At 38.1% G+C, this 20,467-nt stretch overlaps 1 protein-coding gene across 4 annotated transcripts in view; it reads left to right on the top strand.

The window, feature by feature from the left end:
* NAALAD2 (N-acetylated alpha-linked acidic dipeptidase 2) overlaps window positions 1-20,467 on the top strand; it is a 34,759-nt gene continuing 14,292 nt past the window's right edge. For 2 of the 4 annotated variants that reach the window (XM_087755909.1, XM_087755908.1), the window contains exons 1-13: window positions 26-156; window positions 1,692-1,803; window positions 5,098-5,284; window positions 6,706-6,807; window positions 7,600-7,725; window positions 8,399-8,585; window positions 9,730-9,823; window positions 10,105-10,203; window positions 11,463-11,548; window positions 12,149-12,268; window positions 12,707-12,789; window positions 15,558-15,621; window positions 18,239-18,306. In XM_087755909.1, coding sequence (XP_087612035.1) covers window positions 75-156; window positions 1,692-1,803; window positions 5,098-5,284; window positions 6,706-6,807; window positions 7,600-7,725; window positions 8,399-8,585; window positions 9,730-9,823; window positions 10,105-10,203; window positions 11,463-11,548; window positions 12,149-12,268; window positions 12,707-12,789; window positions 15,558-15,621; window positions 18,239-18,306 — 1,410 coding nt within the window. In that variant the 5' untranslated portion in view covers window positions 26-74. Of the gene's footprint in view, window positions 157-1,691; window positions 1,804-5,097; window positions 5,285-6,705; window positions 6,808-7,599; window positions 7,726-8,398; window positions 8,586-9,729; window positions 9,824-10,104; window positions 10,204-11,462; window positions 11,549-12,148; window positions 12,269-12,706; window positions 12,790-15,557; window positions 15,622-18,238; window positions 18,307-20,467 lie in introns of all 4 variants that reach the window. The other 2 variants (XM_009470375.2, XM_087755907.1) reach the window with 2 other exon arrangements.

The raw sequence follows: 20,467 nt of genomic DNA, 5'->3' as shown, positions 1-20,467 counted from the left end.
AAGAGGAGGAGGAGGAAGGCAGCTGCTTGCCTGCCCTCCTTGCAGCCTGCAGAGCTGCCGGCCACTGGTGCCCTATGGCCAGGAGCAAGGCCACCCTCTGCACATGGCTAGGCTGCCCTGGGCTGCTGGGCTGCTTCTTGCTTGGCTTTCTTGCAGGTGAGTACAGGGCCATGGGGGCTCAGCCCGCAGCCTTTGCCCTCTGCAGATACGTATGTGCGACTCCTGTTGTGATTAACTCCCCATCAGGGAGCTTTAACTGCTTTTTAGGGACGTTACAAAATACCCGACCCACTGGTTTTCTAAAAGGTTGTTCTCTGTAGCAATTTTGTTCTTTAGGGAGTGAGGAATGGAACGGCTGCATGCTTCAGCCCAAGACAAGCCCTGGTGAACTGACAGCTTCCCGTAACGGGCAGTCAGACATTCAAAGAGGAGAGATTAATAGAATAGTGATTGCAAAACCTCCAGGATTATTTTTTTATTTGTATTTCCTGATTTTTACTGAAGATCTATTTAAATGCTCCTATTCAGTTGCTATTTTGGAAATTAAAGGCAGAATGTAGAGGAGGAGGAGTTTTGACTGACAGCCAAGAGTGGAGCTGCTGAATTTTCCATCACGCACAATGAACTTCACTAAACATTAGCTTCTTTTCTTCAGTCACTTGCGGCATTTGATTTTAAGTCTAAAATTGCACGTCTGCACCGGTACTTTTTAAGCTTGTGTTGTAGCACACACCTCGGACTAAAGAATGAAAAAAAAATCCATGAGGGCTATTAAATACAAAAAACATTAGTTTGATTTAGGAGATCTCTAAGCTGCAAATTTCTGGTGCTTGTGCTATTCTTATACATTTCCCTGAACATCATCTTTTGGCCATGCTCCAGAAGAGCGTACTGGGAAAGATGGACCTCAGGTCTGATCCCGTATCTCTGTTATGTTCAGAGCCTTACTACAATTGCATTTCAGTCTAACAGGTCATATGTATTGTGCATGTGACGGCACATATACTTGGCTTTATTATTACAATTTTCCCAGATTGGGATTTACTAGCTATAATAGTAAAAGGATTTGTTTTTTTTAAAGACAAATTCATACAGTTGATATACTCTCTCCTTTCAGTTTTATGGCAACTGAAAAATCTTTAACTTTGCAAAACTGACTAGGGTCACAGTTAACTTTATTCCTTTAATTATTAAATAGACTAACTGCACCCTTCTCCAAATCTGTAACTGTTATAATGCTGGCCAGGAGGCTGCTGAGTCCTTGACCTTCACTTTAAATATGCTTATGCACATATCTTTAAATATATGTATAAATTAAATAAGGGAAGTTCATCATGAGCATCAGGAGTTCAATCCTCCCACTGCAAACAGTTAATTGAGAATTTAAACTATAGTTTAAAATTAATGAGAGATGAATCTGCCTTAAAAAGGAGACTGTATTTACCAGAGATTTAGGGAGGGTGTGCTCTTCTAATTATGTCACTTTTTTGTCAATTCAGTCAATGAAAGTATTTTTTACTTTTCTGGTTCACTTCTATGTTTGAGCCAGCAAACACTGACAGAGGGTGCTCTAAGCCCTGTTCATCCTCGTGGTTTTAATGAGACTGTTCAGTACTTTAGGTTGCACATGGGCTCCAATACGTGAGGACTGGTGTTCTTGCTAAGTAGGAAGCTTTTTGAATGTGTTTCAGGATGGTTTACAAAACTGACCGAGAAAAACCCCAACTCTTCAGATGTCTATCAAAATGTGCGACAGAAACTTGTGGCTGAAATGAAAGCAGAAAACATCAAGCAATTCCTTCGGTAAGCCCTGTGCATCTTGGGTTTTGAACAATTTTATCAGTCACAAAAGCCAGAAAGTGGTAACATCAGCTCCAAGGAACAGCCTCTGAAAGCAGAGCTGTTAAGATGCTTTGGAAGTATTTGGTTTGTACAGAATGTCTGGAGGAAGGAGAAGGGAGAGACTCACAACCCTTCTGTTCCCCGCCTCCCCATTTCTGAAGTTGCTTTTTTGGAGTGGTTGTACTGTTAAGTGTACTTCCCTCAAGCTGCGTTACTGCCAGTGCTTATCATGCTTTTTTATTATGGTTTTCCATAGTCTTGATTTAATGCAGTATAAGAGTCTGGTTCTTCCTCACAACTGTCAGAAGCTCTAACATCAGATAACTTTGCTTTGTCTCAGACTGAGATGATTTTACTGAACTTGGGATACACTGCTATTAATTGCATTTGATTGATAATCTGTCCAGTGTCTCCTTAAACTTTCAGCTTGAGCAGCTAGTCTAAGTAGAAAATGAATATATTAAAAATGTAGTATTAGAAATGATAAAAGTTTGCATGGCACTGAGTTTCATGTATAGTTACAACTGATAATTCCTTTGGCGTGGCCATATTGGATACTGTGCTGTTAACTGGGTGCTTGAGATCCCATTATACCCTGCCTTCTGTTTCAGAAGGTGAAGGGCCCTGTCCAAGCGCAGTGTGTGTATGGTTGGTTAAGCCTTGCATGGTGTAATTGTAATTAAATATACTTTTTTGCATTCTAGTGCATCCATGCAGTTCTTTCAAAACTTCTAAAATTCTAGGAATATAGAAATACCCTCTCATTTTGCTGTGTATTTCACTGAAAATGAAAAAAAAAAAATCATTCTTGTAGATATTTATATCTTCTACAGAAGAACAAATATACTCACACAAAAAGTAAACAAATACAACCTCTGGTTAGTAACATGTTGGTGTTCAGCATGTAAGTCAGCAACTGCATCATAAACATCACAGGATTGCTGACAAATTTGATTTCTGTACATTTATTCTAAACCCAAAAGGTTTCATTTCTAACATCAATTAGCTTTTTAAGTCTATAGGCCTTATCTTATTTTGTATTTGTTGCTCTCAGTAGATTGGAGAGTTCCTGAAGATTATGTTTGAGTGAGAGTCTAGGCAACATTGAGATTGATGACAGCATGAAATAGCTCTGCAATTATGCTAAAGTTTCTTGGCCATAGGGTATTAATGGTGTCTGGTTTGTCTGTTTGCTTTGATAACAGGCCAAATGCTTCATACTGGTTTGTTTTTGGGTTTTTTTTTCCCTAAATTCAAAAAAAAAGCAGGAACTGCAGAAAAAAATTATTAATACACTATCCAAAAATCTTGTTAAAAGCGTAAAAAAATGTGAACTTGAGAATTTTGATCCATATTCTTAGTTTTTTAAACTAAATCTGCTTTTATCAAGTGGGGAAAACAAACTGTGAGTCTCAGAAAATGCAGACACTTTGACCTTAGCATTGAATCATAGCTCTGGAAAGGATGAATCTGTTTGGAAGTGTAAAATTGAAAAAAGGCATCATGTGTTGTTCAGTATATTTTTCCTGATGGCGTATGTAGTATTTAAACTAGAGCACTTAAGGAATCGGAAGGTACTTAAAATACTTGGAGAACTGAAGTGCAAAATGAAAACAGGCAATAAGCTTTGGTAAAGGTTGCTTCAGGACCTCAGTGTATACCTGCACAGTTTAAAGAAAGACAGCAGAGAGCAGAATCATAGAATCATCGAATGCTTTGGGATGGAAGGGACATTTAAAGGTCATCTAGTCCAACCCCCCTGCAATGGGCAGGGACATCTACAACCAGATCAGGTTGCGCAGAGCCCCATCCAGCCTGGCCTTGAATGTTTCCAAGGATGGGGCACCTACCACCTCTCTGGGCAACCCGTTCCAGTGTTTCACTACCCTCAGTGTAAAAAATTTCTTCCTTATAGAAGGTTGTGGTCTACATAGAGAACCTAGATGCATTCAAATCCAGGGGGCTGGGTGGGATTTACATGAAAGATCTGGATGTTATGATTGCAAGGCTTCTGTCTATGAGAGGTTCTGGTGATTGAAGGAGGTCCCTGGTGGCTGCAAAAGGCTGATGATGTGCCCATCTTTAAGTAAGGCAAGAAGGACAACCAGGGGTGACTGTGGGCTGGTCGGCTTCACTTCAGTCCCTGGAAGGGTGACCAAACATCCTTCTGGAACCTGTTTCCAAACACATGAAGGACACAAAGATAGTTAGGAACAGTCAGCATTTTTTTTACGATTTGTCAATTAAAAAAAAAAAAAATCATTACTGATCAGGGTGATTGTCTTCTCTAAGGAAATGACTGGCTATGTGTATCAGTGGAGATGTTGCAGTGGCTGTAACACCCTTGACTAACAAGGCTTTGGACATCGTCTCCCACAGCATTCTCATTTGGAAGCTGAGGAAGCGCATACTGGAGAACAAGCTGTTGCATGGGTTCAAAATAGGCTGAACTGACAGGTTGAAGTGGTACTAATCATGGTATTTGGTACCACTAATTAATGGTAATTAATGGTATCTGACATCCATGAGGCAGCCATTAACAAGTAGCCTGTTGGGAATCGGAAGCTGGTGCTTAGTACCCGGCTGACTCAGCAGCGTTCACCATAACTCATTTGTTCAGTGGGCCAAACAAATGCTAGACTGATTTGTGTAGGGTAGCCCAGAGGAGCTGGATAGTGTTTCTGACTATTTATCATGTTATGTGTTATATCTGATCTGGATGTAAATGTTACTAAGAAGGCTTTTATTATTCAGGCTTTTGATTAAGAAAAAAAGAACAAATCTGTGCAGATAATTTGTCGTAATGATTTTCAAGTTAAACTTATTAGAACATGTTATGCCAACAATGTACAAACCCATCATCAAATACCAGAATTACTTGGAGGGCTCCTTTCTGAATGCGTAGCTTTTCTGGATCTATTTCTGCTCCTTGCATACTGTTCATAGTCTTTTGCTGAATGTCTTTGACACTGATTTTCATTGCTTGTGTGTAGATGTGGCTATTTCTGTTATGCAAAGAGAAAGGTTCAGCTGAGTTATCTTAAGGCCTCAGGAAAGATCCTCTGCTCTGACTACTTTTTGTGCTTATGCTGATGCAGACTAATAAACAGTCATGTTATACAGCTCACACTTTAACTGTAAGACCTTACTTTCCATGCATGTGGCTCGAAGACAGGCGTTATACACACTGATCCAAGTTCACTATTGTGCTTCTCTGCATTTGCTGCTTCCTAGCGATTTTCTGTTTTATTCTAGCTCGTTTACCAAGTTGCCTCACCTCGCAGGAACTGAACAGAATCTTCTTCTTGCCAAACAAATTCAAGGCCAGTGGAAGGAATTTGGACTGGATTCAGCAGAACTCGTTCATTATGATGTGCTTCTTTCATACCCAAATGAAAAGCAGCCAAACTACATCTCAGTAATTGATGATCAAGGGAATGAGGTGATCTTTTTAATGATTAAACTATATTTATGTAAGACTTCTTTAAAGAAACAATGTCTTCCTCTGTTTTCTCATCCACTCATCCCAGCATGTGCTTTATAATATGATAAAAAATCCAGTGCAAAGGGAACTCATATTTAGAAATGGTTTTCCAGACTGTGCAGCAGAACAGAGCAGAGTGGCTGAAATCTCCGTGCCTCATACGGTAGAGAGAGGATGTGTGGAGAGGCTGTGATTAACATCCATACACCATAAGGTATAAGAATGGCCATACTGGTTCAGATTAAGGATACGTCTAGGTCAATATCCTGTTTCCATAAACAGGTTTAAGTGGATGCACAGGGAAGTTTAAGAACAAAGAAATGTATTTAAGGCATGCAATTCTTCCAGTGTCTAGCTGTTTTCAGCTCAGATGTTCTCTAAGCATGATGCAGTTAGTCTCTAAGAATCCTCAGTAGACCTCTTTTCCAAGTATTTATCCAGTTAGTAACCCTTATTAGATCTCTCCTCCAAGTACCTGTCCAAACTCTGCTTGAACATCTGTACAATTTTTTCTTCCACAACATGCTGAGGTAAGGAATCCCACACGGATCCTATCCATTTTATGAAGTACTGCCTTGTTTCATTTGCTCTGAACCTGATCCTACTGGCTTCCTATGGTGTCTCCTAAGTCAGTGTGGGAAGTAGTAATGAACTGTTGGTCTATAGTCACCTTCTCCATTTTGTACACCCAGGGGAATTACAGAAGTAGACATAAAATCTGACAAGGAACCTGAGTGAGTAGGGGAGATGGGACTGCTGGAGAAGCATCATAGCACATAGGTAGGGATGAAGAGCCCTGGTAGAAACTGAGGAATATGTGCTTGGGGATGACATGGGCTTAGAGGTGAAAGAATGGAGAAATTCTTCCAGAAACTCCCTAACACAGTCTCTCAGCTGTAATCTCACAAGGTGACAAAGAGTGGATGTGAACCTTGAGGCAACGAGTGTTACAATAGATAGTGATGAAAGGCAGTGTGTTTAACTGGAGCATAACTAGCAAAGAGGTGAAGAGAGGGGTAATAATACAGGTGGGAGTAATCACAAAAAATACCTGTGATGGCATGGACGAATGAGGTGTCTTTGTATTGTCACTACCTCTTGGTGATTTTCAGCTACTTTTTTGCTTAGGTTCAGGCAGTGACTGATAAGCATCTTCTGACAAGTGATCTGTCTCTGTACGCATCTCTGCATTGTTATAAAAATTCAGCTATGTATCCCTAGCTGGTTTTTTGTTGGAACTTATATATGATAGTTAGAATTGTATTTTTTGCTAACAATTTATGGAGACTAGCGTATCGTTGGCAATAACTAAGCTTAGCGTACAAACTTGTGCCTGGAGGTAGAGTGTTTGACCAGAGACTTCTGTTATTTATTGACAGATTTTCAATACATCATTGTTTGAACCACGTCCACAGGGGTATGAAAATGTTACTGATATACTACCACCGTATAATGCTTTTTCAGCACAAGGAGTGCCAGAGGTAAGAAAAAAAAATATTATTAGCTGAAGTCATATTTTGCAAAACACTTGATGGGATAGATTGCTCCAACTTCTCAAAATATTTCTTGTAGTAATTTTAATTAACCATTAGATTAACAGAGCACATAAGGACAGCTAAGCCACGTATTGTGCAAAGGTTAGAAGTCTCCTATTAGAAAAAAGCTTTCTCAAATTGCTAGGAATCTGACTTACATAATAAGTGAGAAGCTTTTATCTTTATGGAAAATATTGGATACATCTCAGATTACTCCACGTTACTCGATCACATGAGGAGGACTTGCTTAAGTTTTAAGTAGAAATAGCAATATATAAATCAGTTTGGAAGACATTTTGGATTAAGTGAATGTCTTCAAAGGCTACAAAAGTCCCTCACTTAAACTGATAATTCATCACAGAGGAACAAGTGAGGGACAACATTGCATTGCATAGATGAATGAAATACAATAGTGAGTGTTTGTGTATGCAAGGAATACCACTATTTCTTCATGGCCACAGAAGTTTGTCAGTTTAGCAAAGTATGTTGGTTTAGTTTCCCACCCCAGTTTTTAGTGCTGCTGTTAAGTGCAGGGTAATATAGAAAGGTCAGCAATTTAAGCCAAGGCTTGCTACAGAATATTATGGAAATCTTTTTTATGGGCACTGGATCTTATTTGTAGAAATGCAAAAAAATATCTATATCATACATAGTGAATAAAGCTGTGTATTTCTGAAAACAGATATCTTGTTTGTTGAATGGCCAGTGGCCATGACACCGCTTTTCTTTTCTGTGCAGGCCGATCTCATATATGTGAATTATGGCCGCACTGAAGATTATTTTAAGCTGGAGCGTGAAATGGGAATTAACTGTACAGGAAAGATTGTCATTGCCAGATATGGGAAGATCTTCAGAGGAAACAAAGTAAGGGTTGTGTTTTATTTTTTCCTGTATGGGTCAGACACTGCTGATGGTAGAGCCGGCAGGAGTTAATGAGGGCTGTAAGTTGGAACATATGAGCAGAAGGAAGCCTGCAATGTATCCATTGTGACTGCATTCTAAGAATAACTTCCAAAACAATAAAAACAGATGAATGTATTAATCTCCTGAGACTGAGATGACTGCAAACTCCTTAGGCAGTTCTTGCAAGAGATCAGTTTAGGGAACCGAGTAGTCTGTATAGCCAAGGCTTTTAAGACTTTTCATCCATAGAACTGCAATATTTTGAAGAAGTAAGTATTTGACAAGGAGTCTGATGCACAGGGACTGAATAACTAACTCTTCTGACTTTAGACAACAACTCTGACAAAATTGGTGATAGTGGGACGGTGGGAATAGTGGTCAGTTTTTGTGCCTCAATTTTATGTCCTGGGCTTTATTTCATAGCCTTGAGCTATGACTGAAGGTGTGACACAAATAATGAACCTACTGTGTTTCGCTCTGGTTTGTTCTGCTGCCGCATCTGTGGTCATTTTCACTCTTCCACATATACAACTTCTAAAGCTATGTCCCCATGGAAGCAAATTGCAACATTCAGATTTATTACTGCATTAAAAAAAACAAAAAAGGCATTTCTTAAAAGCATATCATTTCACAGGTTAAAAATGCCATATTAGCAGGAGCCCAAGGGATCATACTTTACTCAGACCCTGCTGACTACTGCGCCCCAGGAGTAGATGCTTATCCAGACGGCTGGAACCTTCCAGGCAGAGGAGTCCAGCGCGGGAATGTGTTAAACCTGAATGGAGCTGGGGACCCTCTAACACCAGGTTATCCTGCGAAAGGTGAGTGAAGGATCTGTACCCTGGGCCATCAAGTACTTTATAAACTGGTGCTGAAAGTTATTGTGGCACTAGAAATTCATTTATTTTCAGTACAGATGAAAAGAAAAAAGCTGCTTAAAATTATTTTTCACAGTAGTTAACTTTCCTATTGCAGACTAAGTTCTACCTGTATGTCATTGCAAGTGGTTGCTTTTGAGTTAGGCAGGGAAAGTAAGTTTTTAGGAAAATCTCTTTGTATAAGCCCGGCCTTGTAACTCTTAGACAAGCAGGACGTGTAGGTTTACAGACTGTGAAGCAGTAGAAAATGGCTGAGAATTTATAGCCATTTTAAAATATCTATGTTTCTCAAGAGGACCAGTTTAAACTAGATTATAGTCTACCATCTAAGAGGAGTAATAGCTTTGCTTGGAGGTATGTTTCCTTGCTGATCCTAAATTCCAAGCCGTTTAAAAAGCAGTTTTAAATCCAACAGTTTAAAATCCTCTTTACAGGGAGTAAAATTTCTGTATTAAAAAAACCAGTAGCCTGGAGTCTTTTGAAACTTGGCACCATGTGCTTGTCTTGTCCTTGTAGGCATCCTGAACTCAGGCTGAACTAAGGTGCCTAGCAGTCCTGTGATGATGGGATGGGAACACAAGGGTGCTTCTGGAAAGCTCACTGGCTTATGTGACCATTGTTGGGGGCATAAGACAACACCATACTGAAAAACAGGATAGATGATTGTGTGTGCCTGGCCCACCAGATTCAGAGAGTCATTGACTGTCTTCAACATAGGTAAATGCATCTGTGGATGTCTTCTGCAGCTTGTCAACAGACTGCACAGGGGCCATCTTCACCTCACACACCAGCTTGGTTATCCTACAGTCAGCTTTGAGGAGATGCAATAATATGGATGGATATGGATGGACTAACCTTGCATCAAGTGTGGGGGTTTCTCTTACACAGTTGTAAGATGCACTATTGGGTTTGTGGTTCAGTCATTACATTTTGATTTCCTAGAAGCAATATCTAAGAAATGATGTAAGAATTAAAAAATTGATGCATGTTTGTGGCTACTGTGTGGCTGCGCTGTTCAAAAGTGTTTCCAGTTTGGTGACAGTTGCTAAGAACACTATAAACTTGACATTTTGTTCTGGTTTCTCAGAGTACACTTTCAGGTATAAAGTTAATGAAGGTGTAGGGATTCCCAAAATCCCAGTTCATCCCATTGGATATCATGATGCAGAAGTATTATTACGGTGAGTATACATCAGTCCTCCTCACCAGAAGTCAGTATTCACAAATGTGCAGCAAAATTTTTTATACTAAGGTGGTAAAATCTATGCTGTTACTTCTATTTATTGCTCTTTTGTAGTAGTGTGTTCTTCAGAAAATGTGGCAAATTCAAAGCAATCTGTTTCTGGCATAATGCTTTTAAGAATTTTGTAAACCCACCTTGGTTTAGGTGCAGTAATCATTAACGGAATTTAAGGTTTTAGCCTACTGGTCAACTGCATTTGTCTTGGTTTTCACTTAACAGTGCAATGGGAGGACCCGCAGCTCCAGACAGCAGCTGGAAGGGAAGGCTCAATGTGTCTTATAACATAGGGCCAGGATTTGCAGACAACTCTTCTACAAGGTCTGTTTTAACACTTGCCTATTTATAAAATATTGCAAAAAAAATCTCAACAAGAAAACTGTGAAACAATACATCTAGAGATATTCTGGAGCAATTTACTTCCTTCTGAGTGGGCAACACTTGGTGATAATTATTAGTGGACCACAATGAACAGTGTGTAAAAATGGTGTATCATTATCACTGCTCCACCTCGTGCAAAACAAGAGTATGTCTAAATATATAATTTTATAAAGAATTCATTGATCATTATTCTTTTCTGCTCTGCTTTAATACTAGCTGAAAATGAATAAACTAGGAATAAATAAATAAGAAAGCATGTTTGACATAATTAAGGTGCTGTTCGGAATGTCTTGGAGAGCAACAGTGAAAGAAGAAACAATATGATTCATCCACAAAACATATACAAGGGAAATATTTTTGAATGCTCTTTTTAACATCTTCCTACTTGATAGGGTTACAGTTTTTGTAAATATGGGATAATCCTACATATACTTCTTTCTCAGAGTAGCTCCATATCAAAATGAACCTTCTGAGTCTAGGTAGAAAGCCACTTGCACATGGAAAGTGTGCAAGTGTATGCATGCTGAAGGCACTGGTGTCAGTTATTTTCTGGGCAAAAGTCCAGTAGCTGTCCTGAAGTAAGTTTTGATTTTGACAGCTGTGCAGATTTGCTGTTGAAAAGATAATTTCAAATGTGAAACTCCTGGGGTTTTGCCAGACACAAAAAAAAGCATTGTTTGATGCTTTGCTTCATTTACAGGTTAGATCTTCTGTCCCAAACAGAGATTTCAATTTATTCCTGGATGAATATTTCTAAGGACCTTCTCTTGAAGTTCTATCTTTTTCTACAGAATTGTGCTATGAAACCAAAGTGTATTCTTTGTAAAAATATGTATATCCACAATTATAATTTTGGTCAAAATGTAAATGTATTTTTAATTACTGTATATGCTTTTCAGTTTATTCCTCTAATATACAATTATCTGATTGATTTCCATAACTAACAATTCAATAAATTCTGTAAATGTTTGAAAGTTTATAGATTGTCCCACTTCATAAGGTTGTTTCTAAGGCATCTTTCTGTCAGCAGGTTAACCTGAAATAAAAAATGGGACACTGATACAGCATGACAGGTTAGGTCAGTGCTGAACACACAAAGTAGAACAGAAGCACAGACTTTCTGGCTTACAAGCTATTACGTTGACTTTTTATTGCCTTCTCAGTCAGAAATGGTTAATCCCTGCTGCTTTTCATTTCAGAAGAGTCAGAATGCATGTTCATACAAACAATAAAATAACACGAATTTACAACGTCATTGGCATCCTCAGAGGAGCTGTGGAACCAGGTGAGCATCGGGTACCTGCGGATTTTAATTCCTTCTTTATTTTGTGTTTGGTGAAATTGTTCTCATGTTGCAAGAAACTTTAAGTTTTTTAGACAGCCAGATAATATGGAATCTAAGAAACCCTTAATAGTTATCCTGTCTCTCCCATAACACTGTTTTTCATTGGCATTCCGAAGAATATATTTGAATGGGAATACTAGAATGATAGATGTCAGAGAATTTTTTTATCACGCCTGTCATTTTACAGTAGGTTTCCCCTTACATCATTCATACATTTTGCCTTTGCAGAAATTAACACAATGCAAAGTACAGAAAACTAGTGATGATTTGGGACCTCAGCATACTATTGTTGATACTTAGTAGCAGGCCATGTACATGAAAGACTTTTAAGTGGAAAAATATGTATAAAATATTTCTTGTCTTCATTTATATACTTCAGTAGAGTAAATGAATGATTGCAGATCACCTTAAATAATAAATTCGTAGCACTGGTATTAAACTTCTTATTTCATTTGATGCAAGTAGGGATGCAATCAAAGGAAATACAGATAACCTAAATGCATTTTTAATTAAGGATTGATATTGTGTGTTTGTTTCCAGACAGATATATTATTTTAGGAGGTCATAGAGACTCTTGGGTATTTGGTGGTATCGATCCAACTACAGGTGCAGCTGTTCTGCAGGAGGTTGTACGGAGTTTTGGTAAAATGAAGATGGAAGGTAACTTACTTATTACAGCCACAGAATGATGGACATGGAAAACAGAAGCTTTGAGGAACTTTATTGGATGTTCCCATAAGCAGTTGTGTTGATTTAACTTTTCGCCTCTACAAAAAGTTCTATTTCTCATTACGAAAGATGCAAATTCATTGAAGAGATGCATATGTAGCATTGCATCTTAGTTGACTGAATTTATTCCTTCATGTCTCTCACCAGTGTAATAGTACCCTCTTAGTTGTGTGGAATGAAAATACTGCATTAAGAAGAAATGCCTCTGCAATAATATGTTCTTCTGAGGAGTTTAGAGAGAACTTTTTTTTATTGCTGTATCAATTAAGTGCTTTTTTTTTTTTAAAGTGATTTCAATTAACTGTGGTGATCTTTCACTAGACTTTCCAACTTTAAGTTGAATTTTCAAGTTTAACTATGTGATTGCAGGTTGGAGACCTAAGAGAACTATTATTTTTGCTAGCTGGGATGCAGAAGAATTTGGATTGTTGGGTTCCACAGAATGGGCTGAGGTAAATAAAAGACAGTGTAAAGAAAGCAAAACTTGAAAGTCTGTTGCAGGCAGCTGCAATACTCAGTAGCATCTACTCCTAGACTGCAATCAATAGCTTCAAGGTAAAATTGGAGCACAACAAACTCCTTCAGGTGCTGTGAGGCCCTCATATATTTATACAAATTACCTACCTAACTTCTTACAACATAAATGCACTAACTCTTCTAAGATTTAAAAATCTACTTTGATTCAAAGCTAATATCCCTCAGTGGTCTCTATGTGGAAATCTATCCCTTCTTTTAGCAGAATGATAGCATTTTATATAACCTAAACTGGTTTATTTTCTAACTTTCTGTTTGAGAAATTCCTTAGTTTCTGTAAACTAAAGTCCAGATCATGTACCTGTGATCCATAAGCACACCAAGACCTTTGTGTGGAAATTAATCCTCCTGGGCAAATGAAAGGGTAGGTAATCTAAGAGTGAATAGTTCCAAATTCCTGTAAAACTTCCAGTATTGTAGAGTCTCAGGGGCAGGACAATCGATTAATTCTGTAGTGGGATCCCTGACTGTATTCCTGCCTGACAGAAGGATGTTGGGAAATTCAGAAGGGAGGTTCTGAATATTTTTATCTTCCTTTCCCTGTTGGCCATGTTCAGTTCTTAACCCTGTAAGTGGATTTGTTCAGTCCTGGTAAGAAATACAGATCTTACAAGAGTTTTCATTGCTTTGTCTCTAAAATTCAAATTAGAAATAGAGCAGGCAGAAAATTGTCTGATGAAACACATTTCTGCTGAACTATGTCAATTTATTAGTACTGAATGGTTTAACAGAAATGTGTTGTCTTGTTCTTCTGTTAGAATTTTATTTACAAGGTTATATTTAGATATGTGGATAGAGCTTTCAAAATCTATGACATAAAGTATTTTAATCTTTTTGGTTTAGTTTATTGGCATGTATTTCAGTAAACCACAAAATTACATAGCAAAATGACACGTGTCAGAGGAGGGAACAAAACCAGAAATATACTCCCAAACACCAAAGGGATTCCATTGTTCTTCTGTTAGCAAAGCTGAGATTTCTGTTGCTTTGGATTTGCACTAATTCTTTTCCCCATAAACTGTCTGGCTTCCAGCTGCAATAGACTCTCTGCAACTTACTGTTTGTTTATGGGACATTAGATGAAGAAAGCATAATTTAAATTACCTTTAAAATCATTTAATGAGAGATTTTAAAGAGCCGGCATAAAAGTTTCATCCCACCTGAACTCCACTGGTAACAAAAGTATACTGTACATAAAACTTTATTTGTGATGTCTTTGTCTGTGTATCTGTGCACATATTTAGATGTTGTCAAGAAAAAACACACAATTGTTTTAACCATGAGGAATATGAAACAATAATACTTGAAAATCAATTTCTCTTGAGCAAGTCATGAATAAATTAGGAGTTCTTTTTATGTTTGATTTGTTCACATATCGCTACTGCTGTTCTGTTTTTTGTTTAATAATTTAATATCTAGTAATCTATCATCCACTATTTCAAGAAACGGCAGCTATACTAGATTAAAAAGCCATGAGCACAATTCATATTTGAACCTCAGTGGTTTTATATTATTGTTTTCTTGCTTTCTCTTGGTGGTGTGCATTCCTCCTCTTTGACACCTACATTAGATTCGGTTTCTCTAGAGACATTCTCCACAGCTTACATTCATGTTTTCTGCAGCTGCCAGATCTGTCATCTACTAAATCTTGAGGAAGATTAACCCACGATATTCACAGTCTTCTGTGTAACAAAAAGACTCTACAACTGTGGGAACATGCTTTTGTTACATAGACAATCTCCATTGCTTATAAATGAATGAATTTTTTTATGTTGCAAATATACTTTTGCATATATGCAAGGCCTCATGTATGCATATGCAGGCTTGCTCCCTCCCTTCATATTCTTTTGCAGAATCTCCTCTACTGTTTGTTTTAAAGATATTAATTTTGTTATGAAGTTATCAATTACCAATTCAATTTTTAGTTCACATGAATTACAAATGATTAGTTGGGTTACAAACTGAATGAATCAAGTAACAATTACTAACCTAATTAGAATATCTATCACAAAGCCAAGACTTAGTAAAATACCACTTACTGATTAGAATATCAATTTCAAACATAATTACCAGTTTGCAAAAAATTAAACAAGCGTGCGTATATATTTAGCATGAAAGCAATGCTTGGTTGACTCAAAACAGTCAGTCAAATTCATTTTCATAGGAAATGTCAGTGCTTTGACTCATCCCTTTTTGAAATGGAAGAGTGTAGAAATGACAGCAATACTCGGTTTATCAGTGTTAAAACTGAATTCAGTGCTGGGAGCTCACATGAACAACTAGGCATTAAAAGCATGGAGGAATTCTGGCTGACCTGACAGTCACATGTTGCATGTCCAAAAAGCACTGCAAGTGCAGAGTTCAAACACATGTATAACCTTAATTTACCCTATTACAATGCTGTTCAGTAATTTTCCTGTTCCATCTTGCTCCTGTGTGATGCAGCAGGCAGCACCTACATTTTGTGGATGTTTTCCACAACAAATTAAGTCCTAGAAAGCAGGAGTGAATTTCATATGCCCAGATCATTGACCCATCCTCAAACATGAATATAATTAGCAAGGTACCTAGTGCTACTTATCCTGACTGGGTTCTTAAAGGTAATGCTGCAAAAAACAGTGCACTTCACATGCTCTTGACTAAATGTCAGTAATTGAAAGTAATAATTACACTTTTACAACCCCAGGAAAATGCCAGAGTCCTCCAGGAACGGGCAGTTGCTTACATCAACACAGATTCTTCTATAGAAGGTGTGTCTTTTATTTTTAAACTCACTTTACTTCACAGATGTCAATTTTAATAGTTGCCTATGTATTATTTATTGCATCCAGAGCTGGCAAACATCAGATAGATAATGTGATGTTCAGAATAAGTGTAGCAAATACAGTGTAAAATGGAGAGAGAGAATAATTTAAATTCCCATGTTGCTTTCGTGTTGCAAACAGCACTGTCCATGAGCTGCAGCCCCCGTGTCTGAAGTCCAGAATGTCTCCTCTGGAGGAGTTTAGTATTCTGTGCTAATGAACTGAGTGGTCTGAATGTTAAATTCTCTCTTAACTGCATTAGCTTTAATTTACAATTACAGTTTTAATATCTGACAGACTACCCCTTGTTCTGCTTGCAGCTCCAGCTCCTTTCCCTGTGAAATTATAATATTTTGGGACACTAATTTATTACAATCTTAAGACAATTTTTATTACAATCTTAAGACAATTTGTCTCGAGACCTTTGTTCATTGTTATGAGCAGGGAGAATATGCAGGGAGTTACATATGTATTGTGGCAGGGCTCTTCTAGAAATTTCACAAAAAACTCATCCTCCATTATCCAGTTTACTATGCCCTTCAGAGTATAAGAATCTGTCACACAGGAATGCTGCTTAGAAACTGGACTTTGAATTTGTGGGCCCACCACTATGACCTAAATCACAAAATCTTTCTTAAATTATACTGAGCTTTATTACAGAAGGACTTCGTTTACTGTTGTCTGTGCTGAAATAATAGTCAGTAGAGTCCTGTGAAGCTGTCCTGCGTCATAACCTCCATTATTTAGGGCATTGCTCTTCCCATGTTAAACCCAACTTATTTGAGCTTACTGTGTGTGAATAAAATGGATAGCAACAGGCATATTTAAGAACTGTTTTTATTCCTGTCAGCTGAAAATTTTGTCTGTCGCAAAAGGATTGGAAAGAAAGAAAAGCCAAACCCAGTTTCTAAATGCTCAGTTGGAGCTGGGGTATAGGGAGGGTTAGAGCTGTTCCTTCAATTATGCAGCCTACATGCTGTGTAAAAAGTAGAGCAGAATTTCATGCCTAGAAGATCTCACGAATGAAATAATAGCTTTACAACTGCTTCATATTCTCAGCATGGATTGTAACACATATTTTTTAGTTGGTTTGCAGCCAACATGCTGCTGCCTTAACGATTTTCTTCTAAATCTTGATTAGTCAAACATGTCTCTTGTTTTATGCATTAAAGAAAATGTGAAACTAAAACCAGTGGAAAAGAAATATGTAATAAGAACACCATATTCAGTGTACTATTTTAAGTATCTTGGACATCTTTCACCTGACTGAGCATTAAAATCCCCTGTAGAGCCATAACATCCATGTACTCTGCCAGTTATTTTGTTTATCATCATACGTTCTCCACAGCACTTCTTATGCCATGTTTTGGGCAGCAAATCATTTCTATTCATTGTCATTTAGCAAGGAAAAGAAGAATACTGGGCCATCCTTTTGAGCATTTTTGTGACTTTTATTTCCAGTTCTCTAATATAGACTCTCCTTGGAAACATTATTAACATTACCTAGTATTTTTTCCATCACCATGGGATTTTCTGTAATTGTTGTAGTCCTCTTGTAAGTACACGCTGTGCAAAGGATGACCCAAAGGTCTAAAGCCATATCAAAACCTAATAACTGTGTTATTTGAGAGCTTATGCTTTATAACACCGAAGCCTTCTCACCCCTCTTCCCCTCTTTGTTGTCCATATTTGAGGGCAGAGGTGTTTGCCCAGCTGCTGTCCGGTGGCTGTAATCTATAGAGAAGACTGCTTTACACTCCTACCTGCCTCAAAAGTGGTGATAGTTTCTTTTCGATGGGGCTCTTGCAGCTGTAACTGACAACTTCAGTATGAGATACTTACACAGCTCAACATAGCCCACAGGCAGTGTGGAAGCTTCATGGGTGTAAAGTGTAGAAGCCACAGCATGGTGGTAAAAGGGGAGGTTTACGAGACAGTAAATGAAAACAGTACTCTGTGTCTTTGTTGCCTCCTATTTGGGTGAGACTTAGCTCTGAAATACAAACTGCCAAATGTCTTGCAAGTCTCTTACTCAGAAGATGACTTGTCTTTCAGATACAGTCTGGAAAAACCTTGAAAAAGTCCTCTTTATGATAAGAGAAGAAGCAGCTGCACTGAAAGACTTCTTAGAACATCTTGCAGGGAATATGTCTTTCCTCCTGCACTGCTCCTGAATGCACCAACTTTATTTTTAACACCTTACAAAAAGTAGGATGTTACCATTGCCTTCCATTTAACACAAGCTTCAGGGGGAGCTTCACAAGTTCGGAGTGGCAAGGGCTTGTAGCTAATGAGGAATAGTTGGGCATATTTTAGAACTATGGGAAGGCTTAATTACATTACTGTGTATGTACTATAACCCATGCATCATTGTTGTGTAGTAGCAGTAGCGTATACAATGTGACCAAATAGTCTATTTCTGTATATATTCTGAGGCAAGATCTAAATTCTTGCCTTGAAGTCAAGAAGTTTGTCTAAGAAAGGACTGCAGGGTTTAATCCATTAAGAAGATAATGCCACTGGTATGTGAAGGGAAAATTTCCATGTCTCTCTTCATTTTCAGGCAACTACACATTAAGAGTTGACTGCACCCCTCTTCTCTACAAACTGGTGTACAATCTGACAAAAGAGGTACGGAATCAGTGTGTCTATTATTTGTGGCTTTCTAAGAATGTAAAACTGCGAGTTTATGGATAAAATTGGGTCATTGTATAATATTGGATTTATCTTATCTCTGTGCTGGAAGAATCTCAATCCTACTAAAATCAATAGCAAAACATCCCATCAATGGTACGCAGTTCAGGCTCACAGGTCCTCAATATTCTTAGAAAGGTTGAAATGTGTCCCTGACATAAGTGGAATATTATTTGCAATATACAGTAAAAATAATAAAAACAAGATAATAAAACACTTCAGCAAGATCAATTCTCTAAAATGATAAGAATTCAAGGAGATAAATTGCATTTTACATTTCCATTTCACATGCAAAAGAGAATCTATTCATTTTCACATTGGCTAACTACCATTTTCTCTTTGTCTGTTCCCCCTGAATCTCCTTCATATCTCACTGGGCCCCTGAAATACCATGATAAATATTGAAGGATTGGGCAGGTTTTGAAACAGTCCAGATGTATGGATTTGCATGATTACAAGTGGTCTAACCACGTCTCCTTTGCATTCACCTCTCAGGATGAATTATCATAAGGCTGAAAGATTGTGGTCCACTAAAGCATGAAATGTGATTGGCTGTATGAGGAGTTAACCAGATTCGGCACCTAGCGTGAGCCACTGTCACTATCCTCAGATCTGGATTCCTCTCAATTAAGAGAAGATGTCTCTGTCTGACTTAAGCAATGTAGGCTCCCTTTAAAGGCAATGGGTAGAAGTAGGCACCTCTAGGATGAGATTCATTTGACCAAACGTGGTTGTCCACTCTTGTACATACGGAACACTCAAACTATTTTTTCCCCTAATGTTAATGGAGCCCAAGTGACTTGATTCAGTATAGAAATCTGCACTGTAACTGCCCTTGGTAGGATGACTCCAGCTATTAGTCTCCCATCCCATTAGATGCATTCATCTTGAGTTATTTTCAAATGCAGTACACTTTCTTTTAACACTGGAAATGCCATGGTTTGAATCTAGGGTGGTTTATCTATGCTATTTCCATGTTTTCCTTTCCTTTCCTTTCCTTTCCTTTCCTTTCCTTTCCTTTCCTTTCCTTTCCTTTCCTTTCCTTTCCTTTCCTTTCCTTTCCTTTCCTTTCCTTTCCTTTCCTTGCCTTGCCTTGCCTTGCCTTGCCTTTCCTTGCCTTGCCTTGCCTTGCCTTGCCTTGCCTTGCCTTGCCTTGCCTTGCCTTGCCTTGCCTTGCCTCGCCTCGCCTCGCCTCGCCTCGCCTCGCCTCGCCTCGCCTCGCCTCGCCTCTTTTCTACTTTTTATTGTCTTATCGACTCTTTCTATCTTACTCTTTCTTCCTTGCAAGGGAAGAAGCTGTGCTTGTTGAAACGTTAGCTGTGACACTTCGCACACTGAAGGGCATTCTGTTTCACCTCAAAAAATTTCTATGTCCTGAGTGCTGCAGGGCCCTGGATAAAATAATTTACTTTCTGTCTTCAGCAAGCCACTTACCCATGGATACGTTTTCCTGCAAAAGATAAACAAAGTAAAAAAATGCTCTAGGCTAAAAGTAGTACCTCACTCTTGATCTTAAGTCAACTTTTCAACGGTTGCTGGGCTTGAGTAGAAAACTTCCATTAAAATACCATATGAAATACTTGAGACTGGCTTTTTTGAAAATTTTCTTATTCAGTGTTATTTAATCTTTTAACAGTAGAAGCCTAATATAAACAATAGAAAGCATGACAACTATTCCAGAATTCCATGGTGTTTCCTTCCTAAAAAGCTGCTAGAAGTACATTATATTAATCCATATTCTTCATAGCCTCATTTGTAAAGGGGATTATTTTATGGTAGAGTTGTCAGTGAAAAGTCTGACTCTTCCCAGAGCTCCTTAAAGCCACTGTTGGTACAGCTTAGGGTTTTTTTTCTTGTTAGCTTTTTATAGACAAAACCCACAACTACTTTTTCTTTTCTGTTGTTCCACAGAGCGGGATTCTGCAGCAACATTCTGATTCTCTGCTGTTCTCTGCTTTCTGTACACAGTCAAGGAGCACTTTCCCCAGTTTTCTTTTATCATATTTTCTCTGTCCAAAGAATCTTTCTTTTTACTCATTTTTTTTCGCTATCTTTCTAAATAAATTTGAGACGCTCCTTGCCACATTTCTCTAGAGGA

This window comes from Nipponia nippon, unplaced genomic scaffold, assembly GCF_047370975.1.
Source record: "Nipponia nippon isolate SJK-2023a ecotype South Korea unplaced genomic scaffold, ASM4737097v1 scaffold_2, whole genome shotgun sequence".
Taxonomy (NCBI): Eukaryota; Metazoa; Chordata; class Aves; order Pelecaniformes; family Threskiornithidae; genus Nipponia; species Nipponia nippon.
Note: the sequence above shows the minus strand (reverse complement) of the source record. Positions and strands in the feature narration are given on the sequence as shown.